Here is a 25,940-nt window from a genome sequence, read left to right on the forward strand (position 1 = left end):
TGGAGACCTCCGGGGCTGTTGATACTTGAGCCTAAAGTACTACACCCATCTCGCTGCAGACCCGCTTCAGAAATACGCCTCACCGGACGACTATCCCCCGAATAAAATGGTCGCCGTGGAGGCAGTATACGTTCGAATGCCGACGCTACTGACACTACAGGGTATGCTCAAGCCGGTATTGATATTTTGGGCAAACGCTGAGCAACGGGGGCTGAAAGATAAACATGCACACCATTGCGTCGGTTCGAAGTTCTAGCAGTAACAGAATATGTGATATCATGTCTTACCGCTGATGTTGCCTGGTTTGGTGAAATTGACGGGCGGCAAAGATGATTCATACGTCAATCGAAGTAGAGACTTCCAGGCAATAGTTCGACTTACAAATACGAACATCTTTTGTAGACATATCCGATAGTTTCTCGTTGTCGAATACATATCGACTTAACACCATCATAATCATATCGCCAAATTGAAAAACCAAATCAGTTTAGCACTCATTCATACTTCAATTTCCTCATATCAGATCCCCAAGCTCAAAAAAGTTCAAGTCAGCTATCCGCCATGGAACCCATCGCTATCGTTGGACTTGCATACAAGCTCCCTCAGGATATAGAGGATGAAGCAAGCTTCTGGCGCATACTCGAGCAAGGTCAAAGTGTGATGACAGAATGGCCTAAGTCGAGAGTCGATGCCAATGCGTTTGCAAGATCACCTGAGGCTGCACTCAACACCGTAGGTTCAGACCGAGGAATGCAAGATGCGCGGTTCTAACACAATGATACACAGTTAAACTCGACCCGAGGACACTTTCTAGAACAAAACCTCGCCAGTTTCGATGCTCCGTTCTTCTCTATATCCTCCAAAGAGGCATCGGCGATGGATCCACAGCAACGCATGCTGTTGGAAACATCTTATCATGCACTAGAAAACGGTACGTTACTGTTTGTCTAATCTTGCTACACACTTTCTCGAGTGTGTTCTGACAGGCTCAGCCGGGATCCCACTCAGTCGCATTGCTGGGACTGAAACAGGCGTGTTTGTTGGCACGATGGAAAGCGATTATCACAGGATGATCTCAAAAGATCCAGATGACGCACCAATGACTACGGCGACAGGTATATCAGTCTCCATCATGGCCAACAGATTGAGTTGGTACTTCGATCTGAAGGGTCCCTCCATGCAACTGAATACGGCTTGTTCCTCAAGCATGATCGCAGTAGACCTTGGCTGCCAGTCGATCCGATCAGGTCAAACTTCTACGGTAAAGACTTCTCAACCCATGCTGCACTATGATGACATACTGATACCCCATTAGGTGCTTGTCGCAGGATCAAGCCTGATGTTGGACCCCGAATACTCATTATATCTGAGTAATATGAACATGCTGTCGCCTGACGGTATCTGTCACAGCTTTGACGACCGCGCGAACGGCTACAGCAGAGGCGAGGGTGTCATAGTCATGATTCTCAAAAAGTTGTCCACGGCAATCTTAGACGGGGACAACATACGTGCTGTCATTCGAGGCACAGGATCAAATCAAGACGGCCGAACACCAGGGATCACCCAACCAAGTTCGGTGTCGCAAGAGAACCTTATCCGATATACATACCGGACTTGCAATCTTGGATTCGAATCGACACGCTACATAGAAGCTCACGGTCAGTCCCTGCAATGTCCGCAGACTTTGGTATGATCTTCTGACTTAGAGTTCAGGAACCGGAACGCAGATCGGAGATGCCATGGAGATGAGAGCTCTTGGTGCTGTCTTTAGAACAGCTCGCTCGCCCAAAGCGCCTCTCTTTGTGTCAGTCAACCTCCCAAATCTAAGTGCACATCTACTTACAATTATGAAGTGGGTCTGTCAAGACCAACATTGGACACCTTGAGGGTGGAAGTGGACTGGCCGGGATTGCCAAATCCATCCTCATTCTTGAGAAAGGTTTCATACCACCGAACGCGCTGTTTGAGAGACTGAACACGAAAGTCAATGCTAAACGACATAACATCCAGGTAATGGCAGTCCTGCAATTTGAGTCTACTTGGTACTGACAGCTGCAAGGTCCCAGGGTCTTGTATTCGTTGGCCAGGTGAAGGCTTGCGTCGAATCTCCGTCAACTCGTTTGGGTTTGGTGGCTCGAATGCTCACGCTATTCTCGACGATGCGTATCATACACTTGAAACGCTTAGTTTCCGAGACAGTCTCCGTAGCATCGTAACACCGAGAGTCGCGCTGCCAGCAACGTCGAACGGACACCGTCAGAACAAGGTGAAAGTGATGGGATCAGTATCGGAAGAGAAAGTCGACGGACCAACTTCTGTTATCGATGATGCTGCGAGAGCTAACGGCCTGACTTCATCATCTGCTGACGTCGTGACTTTGACGCCTACCAATGGGCTGTCAGCAATCCTTGGTGAAACAGAAACCCAATCGACCAAGGGCTCAGAGAAGAAGACCGACGGCAATACTGTATCGAACGGCACATCTTCAAACTACCGCCAGATTCTAGTCTTCACTGCCCGCGACGAAGCGGCCTTGAAGCGAATCCATCAGCAATACGCAGAATACTACGATCGCAGCATAGTTGGAGCGCCCAGAATGCTGGATGATCTCGCTTATACTCTCGCGGCGCGTCGAAACACAATGGCCATGCGATCATTCATAGTCGCCGATTCGGACTCATCGTCTTTGAGTTTAGGCCTGCCGAATTTGAACTGCGTACGATCGTTGGGGGAGCCACAGCTTTGCTTCGTATTCACGGGCCAAGGTGCCCAATATGCGAAAATGGGGCTCGAACTTATTGATTATCCTGTGTTCAAGGACGTTCTGACTCAGGCCGATCGCGTTTTCCAGAGCACTGGGGCTGAATGGTCCTTATTCGGTATGTTGCCTTGCGTCGGCCCTCCACACACAATACGCGCATAGCTGACCAATGATACCAGATGAGATGAAAAGCGGAGAGAGGATCAATCTCCCGCAGTTCAGTCAACCCCTATGCACCGCTCTCCAAATAGCCCTTGTTGAGTTGTTGAAAAGCTTCCACATTGCTCCGGTGGCTGTCGTTGGCCACTCATCCGGTGAGATTGCGGCTGCATACGCTATTGGTGCGTTGTCTCTCGAGTCTGCCTGCAGGATTTCATATCACAGGGGTAGGCTGAGTGGCCAGTTGGCTGCGCAGTTGGCAGCTTCCATTAAGACTGGAGCCATGATGTCTGCCAATCTTCAAGAAGGCCAAGTTCGTGCATACATTGACAAGTATCGTTTGGACGCGAATATCCGAGTAGCCTGCGTCAACAGTCCTTCGAATGTGACTTTGGCGGGGCCTGAAGCAGACGTCGATGCACTGAAATGTCATCTGGATGACGACCGCATATTCGCACAGAAGCTGAATACTGGAATCGCATACCACACTGCGGTTATGAATGAGATGGCCCAGGAATACGTTTCGTGCCTGAGCAATCTCGTTGAGTCTACACCTGGATCTTGTGCTACCTTGATGGTGTCTTCAGTCACAGGACAAAGAGTAACCGCAACAGACTTGTGTACGGCACAATACTGGGCCGACAACCTTACTTCGCCAGTGCGCTTCCTCGATGCGCTCCAGTATCTCGCAATAGCTGCACCGAAGCTAGATGGTATCAAAGCGATATCCGACTACATTGAAGTCGGCCCCCACGGAGCACTACGGCGACCCATCAAGGAGACATTAAGCCAGGTGCCGAATTACAGGACCTTCGCATATGTATCCATCTTATCGAAGCTTGTGTCACCTATAAAGACAACAATGGAAGTAGCCGGTCATCTCTTCACCCGTGGCTACCCTGTCTCCATCGCTGCAGTCAATCGATACACAGCTAGCTCAAACTTGCCCATGCTACTCTCGGATACACCAAAGTATCCGTTCGATCGTACTCAACAGCATTGGTTTGAAAGCCGACTAAGCCGTGACTGGCGTCTGCGCGGCGCTGCTCCAAGAAGTGTACTTGGCATACGTGTGACCGACTGGAATCCACTTGAACCGCGATGGCGCAAGATGCTCTCTACCCAAGAGATGCCTTGGATTGCGGAACATGTCGTATCTGGCGTCATAGTGTTTCCTGCGGCTGGTATGATCGTCATGGCGCTCGAAGCCGTAAAACAAACAGTGCAGTCGCACCAGACACTATCCGCGTTTCTGGTCAAGGAAGCCACATTTGCGACTCCAATATTTGTCGACACGGAACGAAAGACCGAGGTTGTGACACAACTGCGTCCAATCAAGGCGGCTTACGAGCGAGAAGCCCTGCGATTCGATGTCGTAATCTTTTCGATCGATGACAGTGGAAGATGGACGGAGTGTTTCAAGGCTACCGTTCATGCTCAGCCTAAGACGGGTGCCACATCCGAAGTTGACGGAGGACTTGAAGCACGTGAAACCGCGGAAACATGCGTCAGCCGCTACAAGGAAGCAAAGCTTTCGTGTACCAAGCGTATCGATTCGCAAGACTTCTATGAATGGCTAGACAGACAGGGTCTCTCATATGGTGAAGCTTTCGCTCTTTCGAAAGACATCTTCTGGGACGGGAGTGAGCTCTGTGTATCGCGCGTCGACAACTCTGAAGAGCCCTATGAGGGCGTGGTGCATCCAACTGTGCTCGACAACTGCCTGCAGCTGTGCTGCACAGCGCCTTCGGGAGGAATGACCAAGAAGCTTTCGACATTCGTTCCAAGTAGTATGCGCGACCTCTGGGTTTCCGCAACGGGGTGGCAGCATCCACAAACCAATTCGATTCGGATCATGACCCAGGCGAAGCCGAACATACAAATGACCGGGCTAAACTGCTCTATGATGGCTTTCAGTGAACCTGGACAACTGCTCTGCGACGCTAAACACCTTGGCATGTCAGCCGTCGCCGGCAAGGCATCCGCAGATGGTGATCAAAAACGATTGGTCCATAGCATCGATTGGAAGCCGCAGCTATCTCTGCTCACCAAGCAACAACTTTCTGAACACTGCAGGTCGAACAACAAGGATGACGAAACCTCGGAGATAGAATACTGCATCTCGTTGGAAGATGCTATCCGCGCACGACTCCAACGCATTCTTCCCCAACTCCAAGGTTTGGTGGAACCAGGAACACCTACTCATCTCAAGAGATTCGTGATGTGGATCGAGCGACAGCTCCGGCAAACGCCAGGCAAAGCTGCGGATGAAGTTAGCGATGCAGAGCTCGGCTTGAGGCTTGAACGCCTTCGAGAGAGTAGACCATCCTGGAGATTGTGTCTTGAAGTGCTCGACAACTTGCCTTCAATTATCCGCGGCGAGACTGATGCACTTGGTCTACTCTTCACGACACCTGTAGCTCACGACTTGTATGATGCTTTCTTCCGCCGCACATGCAATAAGAAGCTATTCAGCTATCTTGAACTGACCGTGCACCAAAACCCTAATCAGAAGATTCTTGAAGTTGGAGCGGGAACCGGCGGCATGACGAATCAGATCTTGACGATGCTACACCAAATTGAACAACGTACCGGTGGCACTTCCTTCCGCGAGTACGTTTACACCGACATCTCACCCGCCTACTTCGAAGGGGCTCGTGAGCGCTTCGCGAACTACGGGAGTCGCATGACCTTCAAGACCATCGACCTCGAAAGCGACATTAGTGCGAACATCGAGCCCGGATCGTGCGACATGATTTTTGCGGGCAGTGTGTTGCATGCCACCAAGAACCTGGCTAAAACTATGCGCAATCTTCGGCGTGCACTGAAACCCGGCGGCCAGCTTGTCTTCCTGGAGATTACACAAGCTCCAGAATGCTTCCCTATGAGCTTTGGTTTTGGTGTGCTTCCAGGGTGGTGGTGTGCCGAGGAAACGTCCCGCGAATGGTGTCCGACGCTCACTGAGGTGCAGTGGGATGTTCTGCTGAAAAAGACTGGGTTTACTGGCAACGAGTTGCTTGTAAAGGATTATGAGGACCCAAAAGCGAACTACGTGACTATCATCACTTCCACAGCCGAGAAGACACCGAAAGCACTAATTGAGGTCTCGAGGGTGTTGCTCATCATCAATAATGATGACGAGCGGCAGGAAAATCTGGCCCGAGCGGTGTCGACTGCGATATCTGCTTCCTTTACTTGTCAAGTGATCGTTTTTACGCTTTCTCACATCGCTGAAGCGGAAGTTGGTCCAACAGATTGTATCCTATTCCTCGCAGATATGCAAGGATCAATCTTGGCCGAGCCGTCGAAAGATGAGTTCCGACTGATTCAGACCTGGTTGCAACAGTCGAAACACCTGCTCTGGGTGACTGCAGCGCTCACATCTCAGCAATTTTCGCCATGTACCAGTATCAAGGACGGTTTACTAAGAGTGATACGAGCCGAGAATAATAGCAAGAGGATCATCTCTCTCACTCTGGAGCACGACGCTTCCGACCTCCAAGTCTGTCAGCAGTGCATCGTACAAGTTTTCCGCTCAGCATTTGAGGACACGTCCCCTGAGCTAGAGTACACGGTTCGGGACGGAAAGATTATGACTGGTCGTCTCGTCTTCGAAGCTGGCCTCAATAGGGATGTGGTAGCTTGCATGTTGCCAATCACGAGACACGAAGTATGGCTCCCAGGGCCACCTCTAAAACTACACGTTGCGTCGCGAGGCTCTCTCGAATCGTTGTGTTTCATCGAAGACCAGTACCCCACGGAGCTCGGTCCAACAGAGATTGAGATTGAGACCCAAGCCTGGGCCGTCGGCTTCCGCGATGTATTCGGTGCACTTGGCCGGCTGGATGAAAACGAATTCGGCACGGATTGCGCCGGTAAAGTCAGAAGGGTCGGTTCCAAATGTACCCAGCTACGTCCTGGAGATCGCGTGAGTACGTCAATGTTTGGCTGTATGCGCACGTATGTGTATTGCGATGAGGGAGATGCCATCAAGGTTCCGGACACGCTCTCCTTGGAGGAGGCTTGTGGAGTCATTAACCCAGTAATGACGGCGTGGCACTCTCTCGTGGATGTAGCACGCCTTCAGAAGGGTGAGAAGATACTCATCCATGCCGCGTCCGGCGGTACAGGACAGGTCGCGATCCAAGTCGCCCAAATGCTCGGTGCTGAAGTCTACGCTACTGTGGGTTATGATCATAAGAAAGAGTTGCTTATCAAGAGATATGGTATTCCAGCTACCAACATCTTCTATTCCAGAGATCTGAGCTTTGCTCAAGGCATCATGCGAGTCACCAACGGATATGGGGTAGATGTGGTGCTAAACTCACTAGTTGGCGAAGGTCAGAAATCATCATGGGAATGTGTCGCTCCGTATGGAAGATTCGTTGAGATAGGCAAGGCCGACATCTACGCAAACTCACCGCTGCCCATGGCGAGTTTCGCACACAACAGGACTTTCTCCGCAGTCGACCTTCGCGACCTTGCTTTCCACCGGCCAGAAGCGTCAAGAGCGCTCTTCCACAAGACAATGAACTTAGTCCAGGAAAAGGCAATCGTCTGCCCAACACCATTGAACAAGTTTCCAGTATCGGCAATCGAAGACGCCTTCCGGTACATGCAAACCGGTAGAAGCACGGGACGTGTTATTGTCACGCTGGGCCATGGCGATGTGGTACCGGCAAGTCATGGATACTTTCCTAGCATTTGAGTTCTGGCTGACGCATAGTAGAAAAATCTCATAAACCGACCTGCCTGGACATTCGATCCCGAAGCCGCGTATCTGGTCGTCGGAGGTTTGGGGGGCGTGGGACGTTCCATCCTCCGCTGGATGATATCGAGAGGCGCAAAACAATTGATAGTGCCCTCCAGATCAGGACCTCGCGGCGAAGCTGCCTTCAAGATTGTGATCGACGCAATCAAATCGGGAGTCACTATTCTAACGCCAAGCTGTGACGTTTCAGATATGGCTTCACTCAAACTGATGCTTGATGAGTGTGCACCAGTCGTAGGTCCAATTCGTGGGTGCATAAATGCGGCCATGGTTCTACAAGATTCGATTTTCGACAACATGACGCACGCTCAATGGAAAAAGACCATCGACTCGAAAGTCAAGTCGTCGTGGAATCTTCATGCTTTACTCCCGAATGACCTAGACTTCTTCATCCTGCTCTCATCTGCTGCTGGTGTTCTTGGCAATGCTGGTCAATCCAACTACGCAGCAGGCTGCACATTCCAAGATGCACTGTCTTCGTTTCGTAAGTCCCAGGGACGAAAGGCAGTGTCGATTGACCTCGGTCTGATGAGTACGGTTGGCTTCGTGGCGGAAAATGAGGGCGTCAAGAAAACCTTGGAGAGGTATGAAGGTTTGAGAGCAATCGACGAAGCAGAGTTCCTCGCACTCATGGATATCCTTTGCGACCTTGAGCACCCGCCAAATCTTTCAACCATCAATGGTCAAGTAACCATGGGTATCACCACGCCGGCAGATCTGGCCCTCGACAACGGCACCATGCCCATGGAGCATATGCACCAATCCCTCTTCGCCTACTTTGTTCAGACAGAAGCCATGGCGAGCAGCTCCATGCAAGCAAACGGTGTGAACTCGGCAGCCCTGTTTCGACAAGCCGAGAGTGTGGAGGAGATGGATCGCATCGTCGTCGAATCCTTGGTAAGGAAGATAGCACGTGCACTGTCCATGTCTTTGGAAGACGTAGATACCGACAAGGCTCTACATTTGTACGGAGTGGATTCGCTCGTTGCGGTGGAAATTCGTAATTGGATCACAAAGGAGTTCGTGGCGGATGTGCCGGTGTTCGAGTTGATGAGCGGAAAGTCGATTCTGGCTATCGCGCAGCTGGTGACTAAGAACAGCCAGATCAGGAAGACGGTAGCCAAAGCATAAGCTTTGTCGAATTCCAGGTTGCCAGAGCAGATCCGTACCTGTGCCAGAACAAACTATCGCACTACATTTTGATCAGGCGGGCCTCGTCTTTCATCCACTATGATCACCGTGCTCATCGCTTAAGCTAAATATAGCTTCACTTTGCCGTACTTTATTTGGCCTACGAGCTGACCACGGTATGTCGTCGTTTGGGGCGGGAGGAAAGAGGTCATCGGGCGGCAGGACCGGTGGATTCGACGGTTTTTGAGGCACTTAGGGAGTCCGGAGAGGCGGGCGATGTGGATATAATATTCTCAATAGAGTAGGCGAGATGAGCGCCATCGATTGCGCGAGATTCGACGATGAATCGACGTCATTGCGCGTGGCAGTTTCGCGCTGTAGGTAGTAGTATACGCGCGATCAACCCCACGCGCTGCGGGTAGCGCGCGGGAGTGGGACCAGCCCGAGGCCGAGAGGAAGGTGGTGACACTCCAGCTGATCTAGTCGAATCGGCTGAGGGACTCGCGGACCGCCTTCCTCAATCCCGGAGACGTCTTTGATACGTCTGACATGTTAGCAAAAGAATGTATATGTGTGTAGGTGCGGGGGTGAAAGTTCTAAAGAAGAAAAGATGAGGATTCTCACTAGGTAGGCATCACGCTAGTGGGCATGGAAGGTACCAATAACAACATGAGATGGCTCTTTCTTGACAACGTGCACGCTGAGCCAGGATCTGAGCGTTGAGGCACGGACTCCACGCTGAAGCCATGAGCAGTGACATTGTGTAAGCATGTCCTTTGCACGAAGGCGACTGCAACAATGGAGGTTTGACTGGAGTAGAGGAATCCCGATCACTGCCAGCTATACGAAATACGTCGCCCTTGTCCGCAACTTGAATCCTATAGCTTCCACGGCCGGCGATCCCTAAGCGTATGTGGGGTAACCACATTCGCGTGACTGCATCCAGGGTCTGTTTGGGTTCCATTCGTACACAACCTAATCGCTCGTGGGCTGTCTACAAGGATCGCATCTCGCCGCTGAAAGGCCAATACGATGTAAGAAAGGAAGTAGGTCAGCTCTGTAAAGCCAAGCAGCAGGCGTAGTCGTGCTTTTTCAGCTCATCAGAATTGAGCATCGATTTGGCATCATCTGAGGAAGAGCCCTCACTCTACTGAAGATAACGGCGCGTTTCATTTCCCGTGATCAGTTCAATCTTCTGTTCAGGGTGCTTAGTATACTTCGATCGCACTATCTCCCTCCGCTGGCTACTCAAAGCAACCTTGCTTCCAGTAGCATTTTACCAAATTTAGGAAGACACTCACGAAGTTACGGCTGCTACAACTATTCTATTCAAGAGACAAACGTAATGCCAATCACTACTAGATTCATACTAGAATGACTTCTCTTAAATCCTTTTCCTGCACATCTGCAACTGCCTCGCCCTGCATGATGCCGTGAACATACGCCTCGCCAACCAATCTGTACTCACCCGACGATGCGGACGGACGCAAGACCAAAGGAACGTCAGCACCAGGCAAGATCCACACCTCATCTCCAACTTCTAAGACTGTAGGACCCATTCCCAAATCACCCCTTTCTGTTACAAATAGTAGCCTTCCCGTAGCTGTCGCCGAGATCTGAAAATCAACATCATCTTCGGTTTTGACTCTGGCTTGATTCATCCTGTCCGTCAGCTTGTCATGGAACGCCTCGATGACCAAGTCATCCTCCGTCTTGTCTCCACTCTGAGCTCTCCGATCCTCGAAGTCGACAAATTCTGGAGGGAAAACAATGTTATCCATCTCTTTGCACTGCCCAGTGATGCGTTGAAAGGCAGTATATGTAGCTCCCAATAGCAGCCTGGCTTTCTCAAAGTCCGCGAGGCTACGGAAGTCTTCTGGTGCAGCGTCTAATGACGCCTGAGCTTTGTCCCGAATCCCAATCATATATTCAGCGTATCGTAAGCTAAATGCAGCGAACACCTGCCGGTAGAGCACAGTTCGCTCAAGCAGCTCCAAGAACGAGCTGCCACATGCCCTGGGCGCAGGTGTCTTTTCTTCGAATACGTCCAAGAGTATTGTCCTCCAGAAGGTCTCGAATCTTGTGTGCCCTTTCGGTGGATTCACCTTCTGCAGAAGCAGAGACAACTCTGGCATTGCTGCCCACGTGAACGCGACACCGATACTTAAGATCGTCTCGAGCTTGAAACCTCTCAACTGAAGCCTACTATCAGGCAGATATAGTGGATCAAGCCACCCAAGCCCTTTAGAGGTAGCAAAGGTTTTGTGTTCGTTGATCAACCTTACTGGATTTTGAACGGTAAAATCCGGCACCCAAGATGGTAAGTCGAGTGTCGGTTCTGCATCAATAGGGTATTTCTTTACCGAAAATATCTGCAAGCTCTGCGATTGCCCAAGAAGATATCTCGTTACGTCCACGAAGACTTCTCGGGTACTTAACTGGTAATTCACCACTAGAGGACGTGTCTCTTGCTCCGACGAAAGACCCACAAAAGCGTAGACTTTATCACGGGCATCACCAGACTCCGTGTATCGATACCATTCCAAAAGCTGCATCAAACTTGGCCGCTTTAAAGTTGATCCGTCTCTGGTCCAGCCATCGAATGTCCCTATGGAAATTCTGACTTCTCGGATAATGGACCCGAGGGTGCTGTCCAGCACGTGTGTCTTCTTCGGTCGATAAAGTTTGACAGAGCTCTTAGCTGAAGTCACACCCGAGCTAAAATCAGTCTCCGCCCGGTAGTTCTGTATAAGTGGCTCTGCCATCTCCCTCAGCTGATGAAGCCACCTCGATTGTTGCAAGATTTCAAACGACTTAAGGATAACTTCAATACTCCCCAGCTGTCTGCCACACATGAACCACGGCTCCCGAGCAAGTGCGACCTCCTGAACTATCCAAGCCCTCTTGAACCAAGCACGATTCAAGAAGAGAAACACACCGATCCAGGACGTATAATCAAGTTTTGATATCCCTAGCTTCTGGTATGTTTCATCGGATGAGATATCAAAACTTCTCAACTCTTTTGGATCTCGTTTCTTCCGTTGACAAAGCTGTACAATAGTGATGAGATCATGAAACGCCTGAGCAGATAGTCGGTCACCACCGCCAAGCCATGCAAAAACGAGGCGCGCTTGATGGTAGATACGACTCATCATCATGACTTGACTACTTTTCTCTTCTAGGTCGTTCTGGTTGATGCACAAGGCATCGATCCAGAAAAGGCCTGAGCTTTGAGGTGCATCGGAGAACCTGGGGTCTTTTTGGTGCGCCAAGTGACTACGAAGCCCTAATAGAGCCGCGTACAGATTTGAGCTGACTGAGACTGTCTTCCCATCCACTTCGATATCGAAGGCACGTGCTGCCCAAGCGTCTTGCGATGAGATATCTTGAGTGCTGAGATAGAGGGTGCAAGGATCACCCCAGGTGTAAGAGAGGGCGTCGTATACCACGTCGTCGTTGAGGTCTACCACAATAAGTGAGCATTCCACCGGCGGACGGAATAGTTCGAAATCAGAGTAGCTCTCTCTAGAGTTATCCTCTGACCCTGGATGTATCCTAAGAAGCCGGATAGATGTAGTGGTTGGAAGGTCTCGATAATGAATATCTTTAAAGTCCTTCGGCTCCATTTTCTCACAGCCTTCCGGCGGTCTTATGATCGGCAAGCGTGACTGACGCTGGGGTAGTTTCAGATGGTTCACTTGCGCATTACCCCCGTGTGAGTATAATTCTGAGATTGCAGTTTCTTTGTTGTCCCGAAGTGAATTGCGACTCTTGCCTGGCGTTTGAGGAGCCATAGGTTCGTGAAGCCAATGGCGTGTGCGATGCTCAAGTTGCAAGAAGAAACGAGGGTGACCAATGTGTCGACGTAAGACGACGCGAGAATTTATTAGGGGTCAAGCGGCGGCCTGATGCTCTCACTTGCTAGCTGTCAGCTTGTGGTGCCGCGTGTTCTGTCGCCTTGCGATGTTCGTGGCGTTCCTTTGTCGCATGTTTCTGGCCCCCAATGATTTGTGACCGACCAATGAGAGTCTGCCAACTTGTACTTCAACCTAGAAATTCGCGTTTTTGGTATACCGATTGATTACAAACGAAGCACGTAAGTCAATACGTGTGCGCTCATGTCCTAGAGGGAAAGATGTGACCAGTATCGTCGCAAGTGGCTGCATGTAGGCGTGGCAGAAGGCTGACCGGTCAGCGAGTGACCAAGCTCAGGAGGGGCTGCATACAGTGCGGGGCTGCTAGCTGTTCATTTGAATAGGGAAACCAAGAAAACGACGATTGATATCTAGTTGAACAAATACAATACAACGACCTCGAACAGATCGCAAGAGGAGATGAGTTCATGATGTTGAATGGCTTTACGAAAGGGAAAAGCGAAGGCGATGACTGCGCTTTCAGCTCATTGCGGGGAAGAGGTCGCGCTTGTTGTCACACCAAAGTGGCGCAAACGTGCAGGACCACCATAATCAGGCAAAGCGTTCGTTCCCTTATCTCTATGCAAGTGTTCCATGATCGAGCTATGTCAATATCTTGAATACTCAAAGCAACCCTGCCCTCAGTAGCTTGTTTCCGAACTCCAAAAGATAGTAATCTGCATATACCAACCCATGATCCGCGTATTTCTTGTGCGCATGCTCATTCCAGTTCGTTGTACTGTTCCTCAGTATACACTCGAAACCTGTCTCTTTAATTTTCAGCTCCGATGCTGTCGCGCCACCGTTAACGCCATTCCCATTCACCATAGCCTTGACGGATGCTTCAAAGGACGCTAGATCGGAGTCGTAAGACATGTGTAGGGTCTGCGAAACGATATGGAGTGCGATATCGAGGAAGTTTGTGTCACTGTTGGCGGACAGTTGAGATGCAGCGGTGGATGAGAGGGATTGGAGTGATTGGTGAATGATGAGAAGGCCATTGGCTGTTATGACGCCTGCGGATGCGTCGCGTAACGGCTCTGTTGGGTTATCTTGTGGCGCATCGAAATCCCAGCACGGGACCATGGGGTGGTGCCACTTGCCTTCGCCTTCTTCTAACCTCCCCAGAAAGTACTGTGCGCATTTGATCGCTGTTCCGAGATATTTCACGTCTTTCGTCCATGAGTACGTCTGCGCGAATCCCATGATCGCCCAGGCCTGGCCTCGACTCCATGTCGAATCGTCTTTCCAGCCTTGATTGGTCATCTTGGCTTGTGGTTGGCCGTTACGTGGATCGAAGTTTACGAGGTGGTACGAAGAGAAGTCTGGGCGGAGAATCTCATGTATGATCGAGTCGGCGTGCTGGGTTGCAATGTTGATTAGCGATTGGTCATTCTTGATGTGGCCAACGAAGTACAGGAGGTCGAGATCTATAACATGTGAGTAAGCGACATAAGATATAGGAACGGGCCAGGTTGATGCCTTACTGCACATGCTATCTATAATGACGAGGAAGTTTGTTGACATGTCTGTGATGGAGTAACGATCATTGATCGCAACATCCCAACTTCTGATCGCCTTCACGCGATCATCGTATCGCGATGCGAGCGCATATGCCGCGTTGACAACAGACTGCAGACTTTCCTTGTTGCCAGTCAACTCCCAGTCTTTCTGCAATGCGGGTTGGACAATAAAGCCCATATCATGGGTGTCTGTCCGACTCGACATCTGATTGATAGCAACGCGATAGTGTTGTCCTAGCTTCAACAGCTGGTCTCGTACTTGTGATTGGATATGCTGTGGGACATCAATGGCTTGCGGGTATCGTATCGAGCGTTCGAGAAGCGCGTATATGCAACCTGGAAAGAATCCACATGTCCAGAAGTCTGCTTCCCGCTCTTCGTACCGTCCTGCGTCGGGGCCTACTTGAGGTACGGTATGGGGATACGATTGTAAGGGTGCCTGGAGTTGTAAGATGTAGCACTTCATATAGGTGCACCTGTTGAAGCAGATGGGTTGTACCGTACCTCTTGTTTCAAACCTCGTTGTGCGACTTGCACGATCTTAGCCAATACACTCTCAGAGTATATTTGGCTGAGGTCGACATCTTTAATGCTAGATACACTCAGTATCAACCTAAAACGTTTACATGAGCCATCGCTTACGTTGCGACCTTTGATGGCATCTTAATTTCCTGTACAGCGCCTCCCATTTTATGTTCGCGGTTGTAACTCTTGAATGACGTATGCCGTATACAAGATTGTGTTCGTGTACGATGCGGCTCTACAGAACGTTCGATCGCGGTTGAGCAGAGGAAGGAGCTTGGGAGCAAAGCGAAGAACAGCCAAGATGGTGCTTCTTGCGAAAAAGCCTACATCGGACGACGCGTGAGCTGTCGCGCGTATTGGTGTGGGGCTATTATCCATACCGGGTTATCTCGCGACGAAGGTTCAAATGTCGGGGTGTAGGCTAAATGTGGGATCTGCATTGTACCGATGCCCGCTACCCGGCCGTTTGCACAAGCTCAGGGCGACGCCCGCTACAAGCACGTCATTCTTTTCTTGACTCTTGTGCCTTGCTTGCGCTCGTGATTGCACACTCTTGGACGTGTGGACGGCCTTCCAAACGAGGTATCCTTTCCTGCCACCGTCGTGTTTGTCAAGCCTTGGCAGCGTCGTAAGGTCCAGTGTGGGCTGGGCTTCCTACTAATTTCCCCGCGCCGTAGTATCTTCGAAGTCTGGGTTAATAGTAGAATTGCTAAGAGATAGATGCGGAACTACTATGGCCGTCAATATCGAAGCGCGCTAGAATGTATACGATCAGTCTTAACCCAGTCCGCATAAAGACACTGGCATCCATAGCACAAAACAGATTCAGCAATACTTCACTCTACACATCTTCAAGATGCGGTTCGCAGATGCAACTGCAGGACTCCTGCTGGTATCCCTTGCTGCTGCTGCGCCATCGTCGGCGTTGAAGCGTGCAGCTTCAACCCTCCCATTGTCGACGAAAGGACGAGACATCATCGATGCGAACGGCGATGTCTTCCATTTCATGTCGACAAATTGGCCCGGCCACCAAGAAATCATGATCCCTGAAGGTCTCCAACACTCTTCAGTGGAAGATATTGTATCCTGGTTCCCCAAGCTTGGCCTCAACTCAGTCCGTATGCCGTTCGCCATCGAGATGGTGGATGATTATCTCGAGAACAGCCCAGATCAAACTCTCGAGAAGAGTGTCCTGAACGCAATTCCGGGAACCAATGGAACGGATGTATTGAACTCGATTTTGGAGAAGAATCCGCAGTTCACCAAGAACACAACCCGCCTGCAAGTGTGGGATGCCGTTGGTAAGGAATTATCGCGCCAAGGCGTGATCATCCACTTGGACAACCACGTATCGAAGGCATTCTGGTGTTGCGGCGACGACGACGGTAACGGTTGGTTCGGCGAGAAGGATTTCGACGTGGAGAAGTGGAAGCGAGGCTTAGCTTTCATGACTAAGTTTGTAAGTACTAGAGAACAACTCGATCAAGGTACAGATGCTGACGAACCTAGGGAAAGGAAAACTGGTCGACTTTTGCATCGATAGGATTGCGCAATGAACTGCGTGCTGCCAAGGTGGCTGAGCCTGTCGACTGGTATACGTGGTACATCCACATGACTGCTGCTGCCGATGCCGTCCATGAAGCGGATCCCGATGCTCTGATCTTCTTCTCTGGTCTCTCATACGATACGTACATTGACCCGATCCCTCTAGGTAAGACACTCAACGGTACTGCCGGCACGTCGACTGCCAACAAGACCGCCAAGTTCGTCCCGGACAGCTTTGCCTGGAAGGACAAAATCGTTCTGGAGATCCACAAATACGACTTTGAAGCCACCCAAGACGATTGCGCAACCTTCAAGAGGAAGTGGTATCAAAAGGGTTTCCAAGCAGTCAACCCTGACGACCCAGTGACCAAATACACCTTCCCGATGGTCATATCAGAATGGGGTTTCATCCATAATGGAACTTACTGGAACCAGACCACCTACGCGAAATGCTTGGTGGAGATGGTGAAGGAATACCAGGTTAGTTGGCAGCATTGGGAACTGTCGGGTAGCTTCTATCTCCAGACGCGTCCGAACAGAACGCCGAACACGCTCATTGGGGCTGATGAGGCTTGGGGTCTGTTGAACTATGATTGGACTGCCATTCGATCGCCCATTACTTTGGAGAACAGCTTGTACAAGATGATTGAGGCGTTGAGATGATGGACGGGCATAGCATGTAGTATGTAGGGAACGACCTGTAAAAGCAATAGGACGATATCAAAGCCCCTACAGTCTCTTGCGTGTATGTTGTATTGAATGACGTTCTTCGCGTAACGATCGGTGCGATCTGACGTTTGCGCAGTCGTTATGCATAACGTTTTGCGGTACCAACGGGTTGTTGTAAGATGAATCGGCACTTTACACTTGTGCAACATACTTCCGTCGACTCGAAGTGACGAGAGGGCAGTGTGATCATGAAATGACGCGTGCCAGAAGTTGTGTGAGAAGGTGTCCGCGTATGTGCCGCGTGAAGGCGCGCCATCCCTTGAGGTGAGTGCGCTCGTTCGTGACGTCATACTTCTGTCTTCCAGCACGCATGCATCTGCACATGTCGCTTGGAGGAACTTGGAGATACGATATGTACAAAGCTGATACATATTGGAAGTTTTTCCGACGATTACTATTCGTTTTTAGGCGAACAATGGGCCGAAAATGCGTGTCTGTGGCTGCAAGAGACACGCCTTGGCACGACTCATGGACCACCATGCGTACTCCCAGGACCAAGACTTGAGCTTTATTCCATCACCCCACAGTCTCCCCATGCTCTTGTCTATCTCTCTATTGCCAGATATATCTTGGCCAACGGAACATTTCCCCCTTCAGCACTCGTTCGTGGAGTTTGCCCCAGAAATGCCCGCCCCCGCACTCGACCATCCGTATCCAGCAATAACCCGATGCCCGTGAAGGATCCGTCCAGTCGCTTACCAGCCTTGATATTGAGCCATGCGGGAGCTACATATTCACCTGTTCTTCGGGTTTCGACGACCGTCAGTGTTATAAGCACGAGGATCCCAACTCTGCTATACGCATCCGAGGTTGTGCCGTCAACACTTTGGTCTGACAAGAGCGAGTCAACATGGCCAGCACGCAGCCCAACGACGAGACTGCTGGCGTCGCCAATAGGACTGGCGAGTTCGATACCAACGTTATCGCACCCGCTGAAGCTCCAAAGAGGTCGCCATGGAAGGCGTGGATGTACCTCTGGGAATGGTATCCTAAGCACTATCCCGAGGAGGAGAGGAAGCTACTCAGAAAGATGGATGCTTGTCTTCTGACATTCTGTTCGTTCATGTGTAAGACGCCCTACTGACACCATCACATGTATAATGTTAACGCCGCTAGTCTTCCTCAAGTGGCTCGACTCCTCCAACATCAAGAACGCCTACGTATCAGGCATGAAAGAAGAACTCAGCCTCTACGGAAACGAGTACTCGCTTTTCGATACTTTCTATAATGTCGGATATCTCGTCTTCCAAGTTCCGTCCCTACTATTGCTATCCCGACCGAAGATTGCCAAGTACTATCTGCCGACCATGGAAGTGCTGTGGTCAATCGTCACCTTCTGCCAAAGTCAGATGCGCAGCCGAAACGACATCTACGGTACCCGGTTCTTGCTTGGTCTGCTCGAGACGCCAGTGGCATCTGGCACGACTTATGTGCTTGGCTCTTGGTACAGGCCCGAAGAGGTGTTCAAACGGACAGGAGTCTGGTATGTGTCTAACAACATCGCTGTAATGTTTGGTGGCTACCTACAAGCTGCGGCGTACAAAAATCTCAACGGGTGAGTCATCTATTCATCGTTTAGTCAAAGTCGCTAATATTGTTAAGCGTTGGTGGCATGTCAGGCTGGCGTTGGCTGTTCATAATCGATGGGGTAATTTCTCTACCCATCGCCCTTGCAGGCTACCTCATCTTCCCCGGTCTACCAAGTAGCGCAAAACCATGGTGGCTCACACCCAAAGAGCATGCACTGGCTCGATCGCGCATGGCCAATGCCGGTGTTGCGCCTAGCAAAGAGCTTAGTTGGACCGTCGCAAAGCGCACATTCATGCGATGGGAGTTTTACATGGGTGTACTATGCTATACATTGTAAGCCTCAACGCATCTTACTTGTTACGATATACTAACATGTGTGTAGCTTCCTTTCGTCTTCCTACCCTCATGGTCAAATGGCTATCTGGCTTAAAGATCTTGCTGCCAAGTACCCAGGTGCATACACCGTCCCACAAATCAACACGATCCCCACTGGCGCCCAGGGCGTTTCCGTCTTCGCCGCGCTTCTCGCAACATCCCTCTGCATGGTCTACCCGCTTTGGTCCATCTTTTCTATCGTCCAAACCATCTACATCGTCGCCAACATTTCCCTCCTAATCTGGAACATACCCAAAGGCTACCATTTTGCCTGCTACTACCTACTCGGTGTCTCCGCCGCCGTCACGCCCATTCTTATGCCGTTCATCAACATGGCGCTGCGCGATGACGCTGAGGCGCGTGCTGTCACTGTCGGTGCTATGTTGACAGCTGGCTGGGCTGTCTTCTCTTTCTACCCTATCACAGTATTTCCCATTGTCGAGGGTCCAAAGTGGACCAAAGGTTACGCGGTAAATATTTGCTTCATCGTTGGATGTTGGGCTACTTTCTTGATCATGCAATATCTGTATAAGAAGAGCGAGAACAAGAAGCAAAGTATGATGGTTCGGGAAGTAGCGAAAGATCAGGAAGACTTGGCGGGTCTGGATATCAAGGAGGCATCGGAAGTCGAGCATGCAGAGGTCAGGAAGTGATGCGCAGTATCGATTATGATGTAAAGGTGGAGTTTTGACAGCAAAATACAAAAGCCATGATGCGATATATATTTAGCGGTCACCATGATACGTACCCGACAATACGTAGTGAGCTTTTTGACTCTGTACAAACTTGCATGTCATAAATGCCGAGACGAACCGCCGGCATAGGTGCGAAGGTGCCCATCAGGTATGGCAAGAAATCGGGGCGTTTCCGGACGTGATATGTAGAGATGAGAGTATGTTCAAGTCTACCGAGCTAGCTAAGATGGGATGAGCCCACTATATACCCGCCATGTACTATGCTTGGCAGTTATGCGGCGACGGAGCTTCGGAGGTCGCTTGGCCGAAAGGCAGCCTGCAAGCAACTCGATAAACACCGGTTTCCACAATCCATATCTAATTGATTGACGTCCACGTTCTCGCTATCATATGTACAAAGCCGCTAAAAACACAACATAGCTTCACCTACGAGAAAGCTGCTGCCTGGTGGTTGTTGTCTGGGCGTCACAAGTGCCCCACACTTTACCCTAAATAGTGGATAGAAGCACGACGACTGAGCTACTTCCAGATATCCCCCACATTTGTAATACAGAATCAACATGACATCCGAGTATGTCGATATACCCCGATATCTCTGTTACAAAGACGGAGATGGAGGTTTGGACGATGGTCGGAACTATGAGCTCAAAAGAGCTAATCACATACTCCACACTCGGATCCTCAGAATGCATCGAGATAAGCTTTGCAAAGGCTGTGCGCGCTTTGACTGGTTGAGAACACACTTCTACACGCGCGATGTCCATTGGATGGATGAGGGAGTTCGATGGGCGGGCGAGAAGATCCGTAACGGGGATCAGCGAATATCCGGTTTCGATTTGCGTTACCGCAATCTAGAAAACGTTCAAGATGACGTGATCTGGCCTCGTTTCGAAGTTCTAGCAGGGGCACGCCGAGAAGCAAAGTGGTTAGCGAAGGATCCTAGGTTCCGCTGGCAAGTTCGAAAGGACCAGGTCCACCAATGTCAGCTTTGCAATGTATTGTGGGATAAGGCAGAAGCAGTAGGGGAAGTCACAACGTTACACGATGGTAACGATCCGGCATTCCTCGAAATTCTGCTCATGGGCGGTCCAGTGTTCGAGGACGGGGGAGAACATCAATGCATTGACGTAAGTTCATGATAATCACATGTGTTGTGTTACCATCACTGATGAATGGGATGGCAGGCTTGGCCCGACTTTGAGACGAATGCAGGGTCTGCAACTAACGGTGTCAAGGTTTACCTATCAGGCGACGAACATGATCTAGGAGCCCCAATTTCATTTTGTATCCGCCCTTTCATGGAAGAGATGCCTTACCAACTCAACGATTTACCACATTGTTGCTTAAAGAAGCGCCGGGTGGGCACAAATGTCAATTTCGATCTCGTGATAGGATGGCTGGGGTTGTGCGATGGAACGCATGAACATACCACAAGCCCCACCTACTCCATATCGGCCCTAAAAGATCTTCGGTTCATTGATACCAAAAGTCGATGTGTCGTACAGCAAGATCAGCCCGTGCGCTATGCAGCACTCAGCTATACCTGGGGCTCGGGAGAACAGTACTGTTTGAAACGAGAGAACATAGAAGTCCTGAAAGAACCCGGTTCACTGGATCGTACCAATATAGCGATCAGAAAGGTGATCATCGATGCGATTGAGGTGTGTGTGAAGGCAGATATCCCATATTTGTGGGTAGATGCGCTCTGCATCGTCCAGGACGACGAACAGGGCAAGATATTTCAGATTCAAAACATGGACTCTGTCTACTCCAATGCCTACGTAACCATCGTTCAGGCAGCAGAAAAACGAACGAATCTTGCTGAAAACCCGTTGGATCAAAACTCAAGTATGGGTCTGTCTGGAGTGTCCACACCATTTACTCCAATCAAGCCAAGCTTTACTGTAGATGGGTTGTCGTACTTGGTCGATCACAACAACATTCAAAGAACGTTGGATGAAAACGTCTCAAGCACCAAGTGGTCTTCTCGTGGCTGGTCAGCGAAACTCCAACGCCCCAATGTATATGATGTGCTCACGCTTTTCTTCTAGGACCTTCCAAGAGCTCGTGCTTTCGCATCGAGTCCTCCTATTCCTTGCCGAAGAAGTAGTCTTCTACTGTTCAAATGGTGTGGCGTGCGAGAGTATATCCCTTGGCGACGACCTGTATAGAACGCTTCCGCCGATGAAGCAACCCAGTCTACATCAAGAGTCCAGTATTCAAATTTGCGGCTTTCTGCAAAAGTTGCCAAGGGGGGATACAACATTAATCGATCTTATAGAGCAGTATGAAGAGAACTATCTTCAGCTACTCAGCTTCTATATCGGAAGAAATTTGACTTACGATACCGATGTACTCAATGCGTTCTCTGGGGTCATCAACGTACAATCTGTTTTACTGGGTGGCTTTGAATGGGGAATGCCACTGCGTTTGTTTGCAAGAGCGTTATTCTTGTCGGTAACGCCCCAATCCGGCCCACTAAGCCGGCGGAACGGATTTCCTTCTTGGTCTTGGATCGGCTGGAAAGTCGACGTCAGCTCTTCAAGGACTGCATTAGATAGCGGCGGTTACAGAAGAGCGATGCGTCGTGGCTACTGGACGCTTGTGCAGATACATTCATGCACTGAACCTGGAAATCCTGTCCTTCTTCTGGGCCCACTGGATTTCAACAACGGCACCGAGGGATACTGTATCCGCTCTATCGAGCTTTACAACCAGCTCACATCTGCACCGCCTCTTCCTACCGAGCCTTGTGTCGAAGAAGCGCCGCTCTTCCACATCGCACTTAACGAAAGCCTGCAAACATTGCTCATGTTCTGGACTCATATTGCGCCTCTAAGATTGTCCTTAACAACTGAATACGGCGATCTCCCTGAGGTACATATCAATTGCCCTATGATCGGAGCAAGATTTAAGGAAGAAGCGAGCCTGGAACTCGAGGTAGCCCTCATCGCAATAACTCGTGGACTTTCTTATCTTGAAGAAATCAAAGTTAGGGATTGGCGGCAGCCCTGGCAATTTGGAGGCAGGGAACAGGAAGTTAGTGGCATCATTATCGAGCGCTGGCAGGGCCTAGCACGACGTGTCGGTGTCGTGCATGGTATTGATATAGAGCAGTGGGTAGCTGCGAACCCTCAGAAGGAACTTCTGGTACTCGCATAAAGGATCTGTCGCTTGTTGGACCGTCCTTGCTATTGTGTCAGCAAAGTAACAGGGAAAAGCAAGGGACATGGCGAAAACCTGACGTTAATCCTATCGCGTAGTGGAGAATGCAAAACCCACTGCCACCACTAGACTGCTAGACTATCATCATGGGAAAATTTGCATTCTCCATCTAAGATTATGCAACACGAACCGGAAATCCGATGTTTGCTCAGGATGATGTACTTCTGTCGTGTTGGCGGCATCCTCCGTAGCCAATCAGCCCAGTCGCAGCACCCAATCAGACCTACCAGTGCCTAGCCCTGTGGCTCCACTGCCCCGCATTCCGGATGCCGGATGCAAGCTAGCAACATGGCAAGACCCACTCAGCTCGCGCAGCCAGCCGTGCCTGCATGTGCGTGCCAACATCGTGAGATGCTGCTTCTTGTCTTGCGTGGCGAGTCAAGTAAGCTAATCGTTGCTAAATTTCGTGCCGTGTCTGTCGTCACGCGCTTGCTGCCAGGATTTGGCCTTGATCAGCTGCAGCGGTTTCGTATAGCTTCTCAACGAATCGAGAAGCGGGATGGCCGCGGAAGTCACGATGCTTTGGAAGGAAGCCAAGGTGAAGGAAGGGGAAGGTACGCGTATGAGCTGCAATTACATCATGCCTGCTGTGTAACGTATACATGTCAGCTTGTGAACGCCACGACTCTTACTGCAAGACACTGATTCCATTCTCCCTTTATCTGTCCTCATTTCATCTTCTATACGATTTGCATCATCGAACAAGAAAGCGACAACGACAATGGCATCTCTTCGCTTCTCAAGGATGCTGCTTCGCCGATTCGTACGCCCAGCTCCGCCTGCGTTCCGCTTTCAGCCTTTCACAGCTCCGCTCCAACGCCGAACCCTCGCATCACACCAAGATGCAACCTACCCCCAAGTTCCATATGAAAAAGCTGAGAGTGTTGGGCAAAAGAGATTCAGCCAGTTCGACCTCGACGGGAAAGTGTTCGTGGTTACAGGTGCAGCATGCCGTCCTCCTCCCTTGTGCAGAGCAAATAAAACGCTTTTGTAGCCCGTGTTAACGAATAACCAGGTGGAGGTCGTGGACTAGGACTATGCATGGCTGAAGGGCTCGTAGAAGCTGGTGGCAAGGTGTACTGCCTCGATCGGTTGCCAGAGCCTCCTCAAGCGTTCCAAGAAGCCCAGACACGGCTCAAGAGCAATCACGGTGCCAGTCTGGAGTACCATAACGTGGATGTGACGCACGAGGAGGCAATGCGGAAGTGCATCGGGGATATTGCGTCAAAGCATCAACGGCTCGATGGCCTTATTGCAGGTACGAGTCAGTCAATGCTGTTAGAAGTAACATACTGACCATTTCACCCTACAGCCGCCGGCATCCAGCAAGTAACTCCGGCTATTGAGTTCCAGAAGAAAGACATCCAAAAGATGCTAGACGTCAACTACACTGGCGTGTTCCTAGCAGCACGAGAATGCGCCCGCCAGATGATGCAATACAAGATCCAGGGATCGATCTGCCTCGTCGCAAGCATGAGCGGAACCATCGCCAATCGCGGTTTCATCGCACCTGTTTACAACTCGTCCAAGGCAGCGGTGGTACAGCTAGCACGGAACCTAGCCATGGAGTGGGGAAGGAAGAATCCAGACGGCTCAGGTGGTATCCGAGTCAATTCTTTGAGCCCCGGTCACATCGTTACACCGATGGTGCAGGCCAACTTCGACAAGGGCGAGGCAAACCGCGAGGAATGGGAGAATAACAGTATGCTGGGTCGGCTCAGCACGCCGGAAGAGTACAAGGCTGTGGGCTTGTTCATGTTGAGCAAGGCAAGCAGCTACATGACTGGGCATGATCTAAAGTTGGATGGTGGCACTACCGCCTGGTAGAAGGGCTGTCAGGCGACGTGTAGTCTACCGTACGGTGCGAGCATTCTCAGCGACAAGTCTGGCGTCAAGGTTAACGAATTATGACGAGTATGATGTATTTGTTTCTTCCAATTCTCCCTGGTATGACTTTGTGAAGATGGTGATGCTTTCTGCCCTAGCAGTGTGAAAAGTGATGATGGAGAGAGCGTACGCTACGCTCCTGCCAATGGCCGCTCAGGGTCCGCACGCGCCTTCCCCACTCAACGCTAGCTTACAATCGGACCATCTGTCCTTCCGCGCATCCCTCGCGACAGCTGTACATTTCCCAAAGCCACGCAAGAGCGCGAAACAACTCGAGCCTGCAAGCGCTGCAGCTCTACAAATACGACATACTCACCATGGACCGGTTAGCACGTCTCCTCAGCTGCGTGCTGCTCGCCCTCCTCCCCCTCACCGCAGCCCTCAAATTCGATCTCCACCCCGTAGCAGCACACGACTCCGCCAAGTATGAGCGATGCATTAGGAACTTTGTTGCGAGGGAACAATTGGTTGTTGTCACGGTGATCATGGACGGATATCGGGGGGATGGACAGAGGGTGGATATGCATGTACGTTGCAACGACTAGAATCAGCAACAATGCTCGCATGCGAGCAATGCGGACATGAGAAGGATGTATGCTGACAATGTCCAATTAGATCCGCGACGCAATGGGCAACGACTACCACCGTCCCAAAGACGTCGTAGGTGAGAACCGCTACGCCTTCACCTCGCACGCCGACTCCGCCTTTGACGTCTGCTTCGAAAACATCTTCACCTCGTCCGGCTCCTCCAAGTCCATCACCCCGCGCCACGTCGAGCTCGACATTGACATTGGCGCCGATGCCAAGGACTGGAATGCCATTGGAGCCGCCGACAAGCTGAAGCCCGTTGAGGCGGAGCTCAGGAGGATCGAGGAGGTTGTTGGAGAGATTGTCACGGAGATGGATTACTTGAGGAGTCGCGAGCAGAAGCTTAGGGATACCAATGAGAGCACTAATGAGAGAGTCAAGTGGTTTGCGTTGGGTACCATGGGTATGCTTGTTGGGCTTGGGGCTTGGCAGGTTGTGTACCTTCGTGCCTACTTCAGGAGCAAGCATCTCATCTAGAGTATTGCGCAGTGGCTTTGGACGGTTCGGAGGGCTGAGAGCGTTTTGGTTAAAAGAGAGATTTTGGCGACCCGGTGTGTATGGATGGGTACGATACGAGCATGG

General features: G+C 50.6%; 6 protein-coding genes across 6 annotated transcripts; 4 read left to right on the top strand and 2 right to left on the bottom strand.

Moving 5' to 3' along the window:
- Positions 1-492: 492 nt before the first annotated feature.
- Positions 493-8,822, top strand: GT037_001486 (polyketide synthase; the record flags this gene model as incomplete). The annotated part of the gene is made up of 9 exons (XM_038926533.1): positions 493-732; positions 787-931; positions 993-1,261; positions 1,316-1,658; positions 1,714-1,804; positions 1,854-2,010; positions 2,060-2,879; positions 2,941-7,592; positions 7,650-8,822. Coding segments are annotated over 9 exons (7,890 nt in total), but the record flags the coding sequence as incomplete, so codon positions are not given.
- Positions 8,823-10,186: 1,364 nt separating this feature from the next.
- On the bottom strand, positions 10,187-12,448 carry GT037_001487 (uncharacterized protein; the record flags this gene model as incomplete). The annotated part of the gene is made up of 1 exon (XM_038926534.1): positions 10,187-12,448. The coding sequence occupies one exon, from the start codon at positions 12,446-12,448 to the stop codon at positions 10,187-10,189; it is 2,262 nt and encodes a 753-aa protein (XP_038789826.1).
- Positions 12,449-13,360: 912 nt separating this feature from the next.
- GT037_001488 (six-hairpin glycosidase) lies at positions 13,361-14,948 on the bottom strand (the record flags this gene model as incomplete). Its single annotated transcript, XM_038926535.1, has 4 exons — positions 13,361-14,166; positions 14,224-14,698; positions 14,764-14,851; positions 14,902-14,948. The coding sequence occupies 4 exons, from the start codon at positions 14,946-14,948 to the stop codon at positions 13,361-13,363; spliced, it is 1,416 nt and encodes a 471-aa protein (XP_038789827.1).
- A 692-nt stretch (positions 14,949-15,640) lies between these two features.
- Positions 15,641-16,992, top strand: GT037_001489 (glycoside hydrolase family 5 protein; the record flags this gene model as incomplete). Its single annotated transcript, XM_038926536.1, has 2 exons — positions 15,641-16,243; positions 16,294-16,992. 2 exons carry the CDS (start codon positions 15,641-15,643, stop codon positions 16,990-16,992), a joined length of 1,302 nt encoding a protein of 433 aa, XP_038789828.1.
- A 916-nt stretch (positions 16,993-17,908) lies between these two features.
- On the top strand, positions 17,909-19,616 carry GT037_001490 (mfs general substrate transporter; the record flags this gene model as incomplete). The annotated part of the gene is made up of 4 exons (XM_038926537.1): positions 17,909-18,125; positions 18,175-18,613; positions 18,661-18,921; positions 18,971-19,616. 4 exons carry the CDS (start codon positions 17,909-17,911, stop codon positions 19,614-19,616), a joined length of 1,563 nt encoding a protein of 520 aa, XP_038789829.1.
- A 602-nt stretch (positions 19,617-20,218) lies between these two features.
- Positions 20,219-25,835, top strand: GT037_001491 (het-domain-containing protein; the record flags this gene model as incomplete). The annotated part of the gene is made up of 8 exons (XM_038926538.1): positions 20,219-20,785; positions 20,843-21,654; positions 21,710-22,535; positions 23,590-23,824; positions 23,899-24,141; positions 24,196-24,706; positions 25,021-25,297; positions 25,386-25,835. 8 exons carry the CDS (start codon positions 20,219-20,221, stop codon positions 25,833-25,835), a joined length of 3,921 nt encoding a protein of 1,306 aa, XP_038789830.1.
- Between the last annotated feature and the right edge of the window lie 105 nt (positions 25,836-25,940).

Source organism: Alternaria burnsii (genome assembly GCF_013036055.1).
Source record: "Alternaria burnsii strain CBS107.38 chromosome Unknown 750, whole genome shotgun sequence".
Lineage (NCBI taxonomy): Eukaryota > Fungi > Ascomycota > Dothideomycetes > Pleosporales > Pleosporaceae > Alternaria > Alternaria burnsii.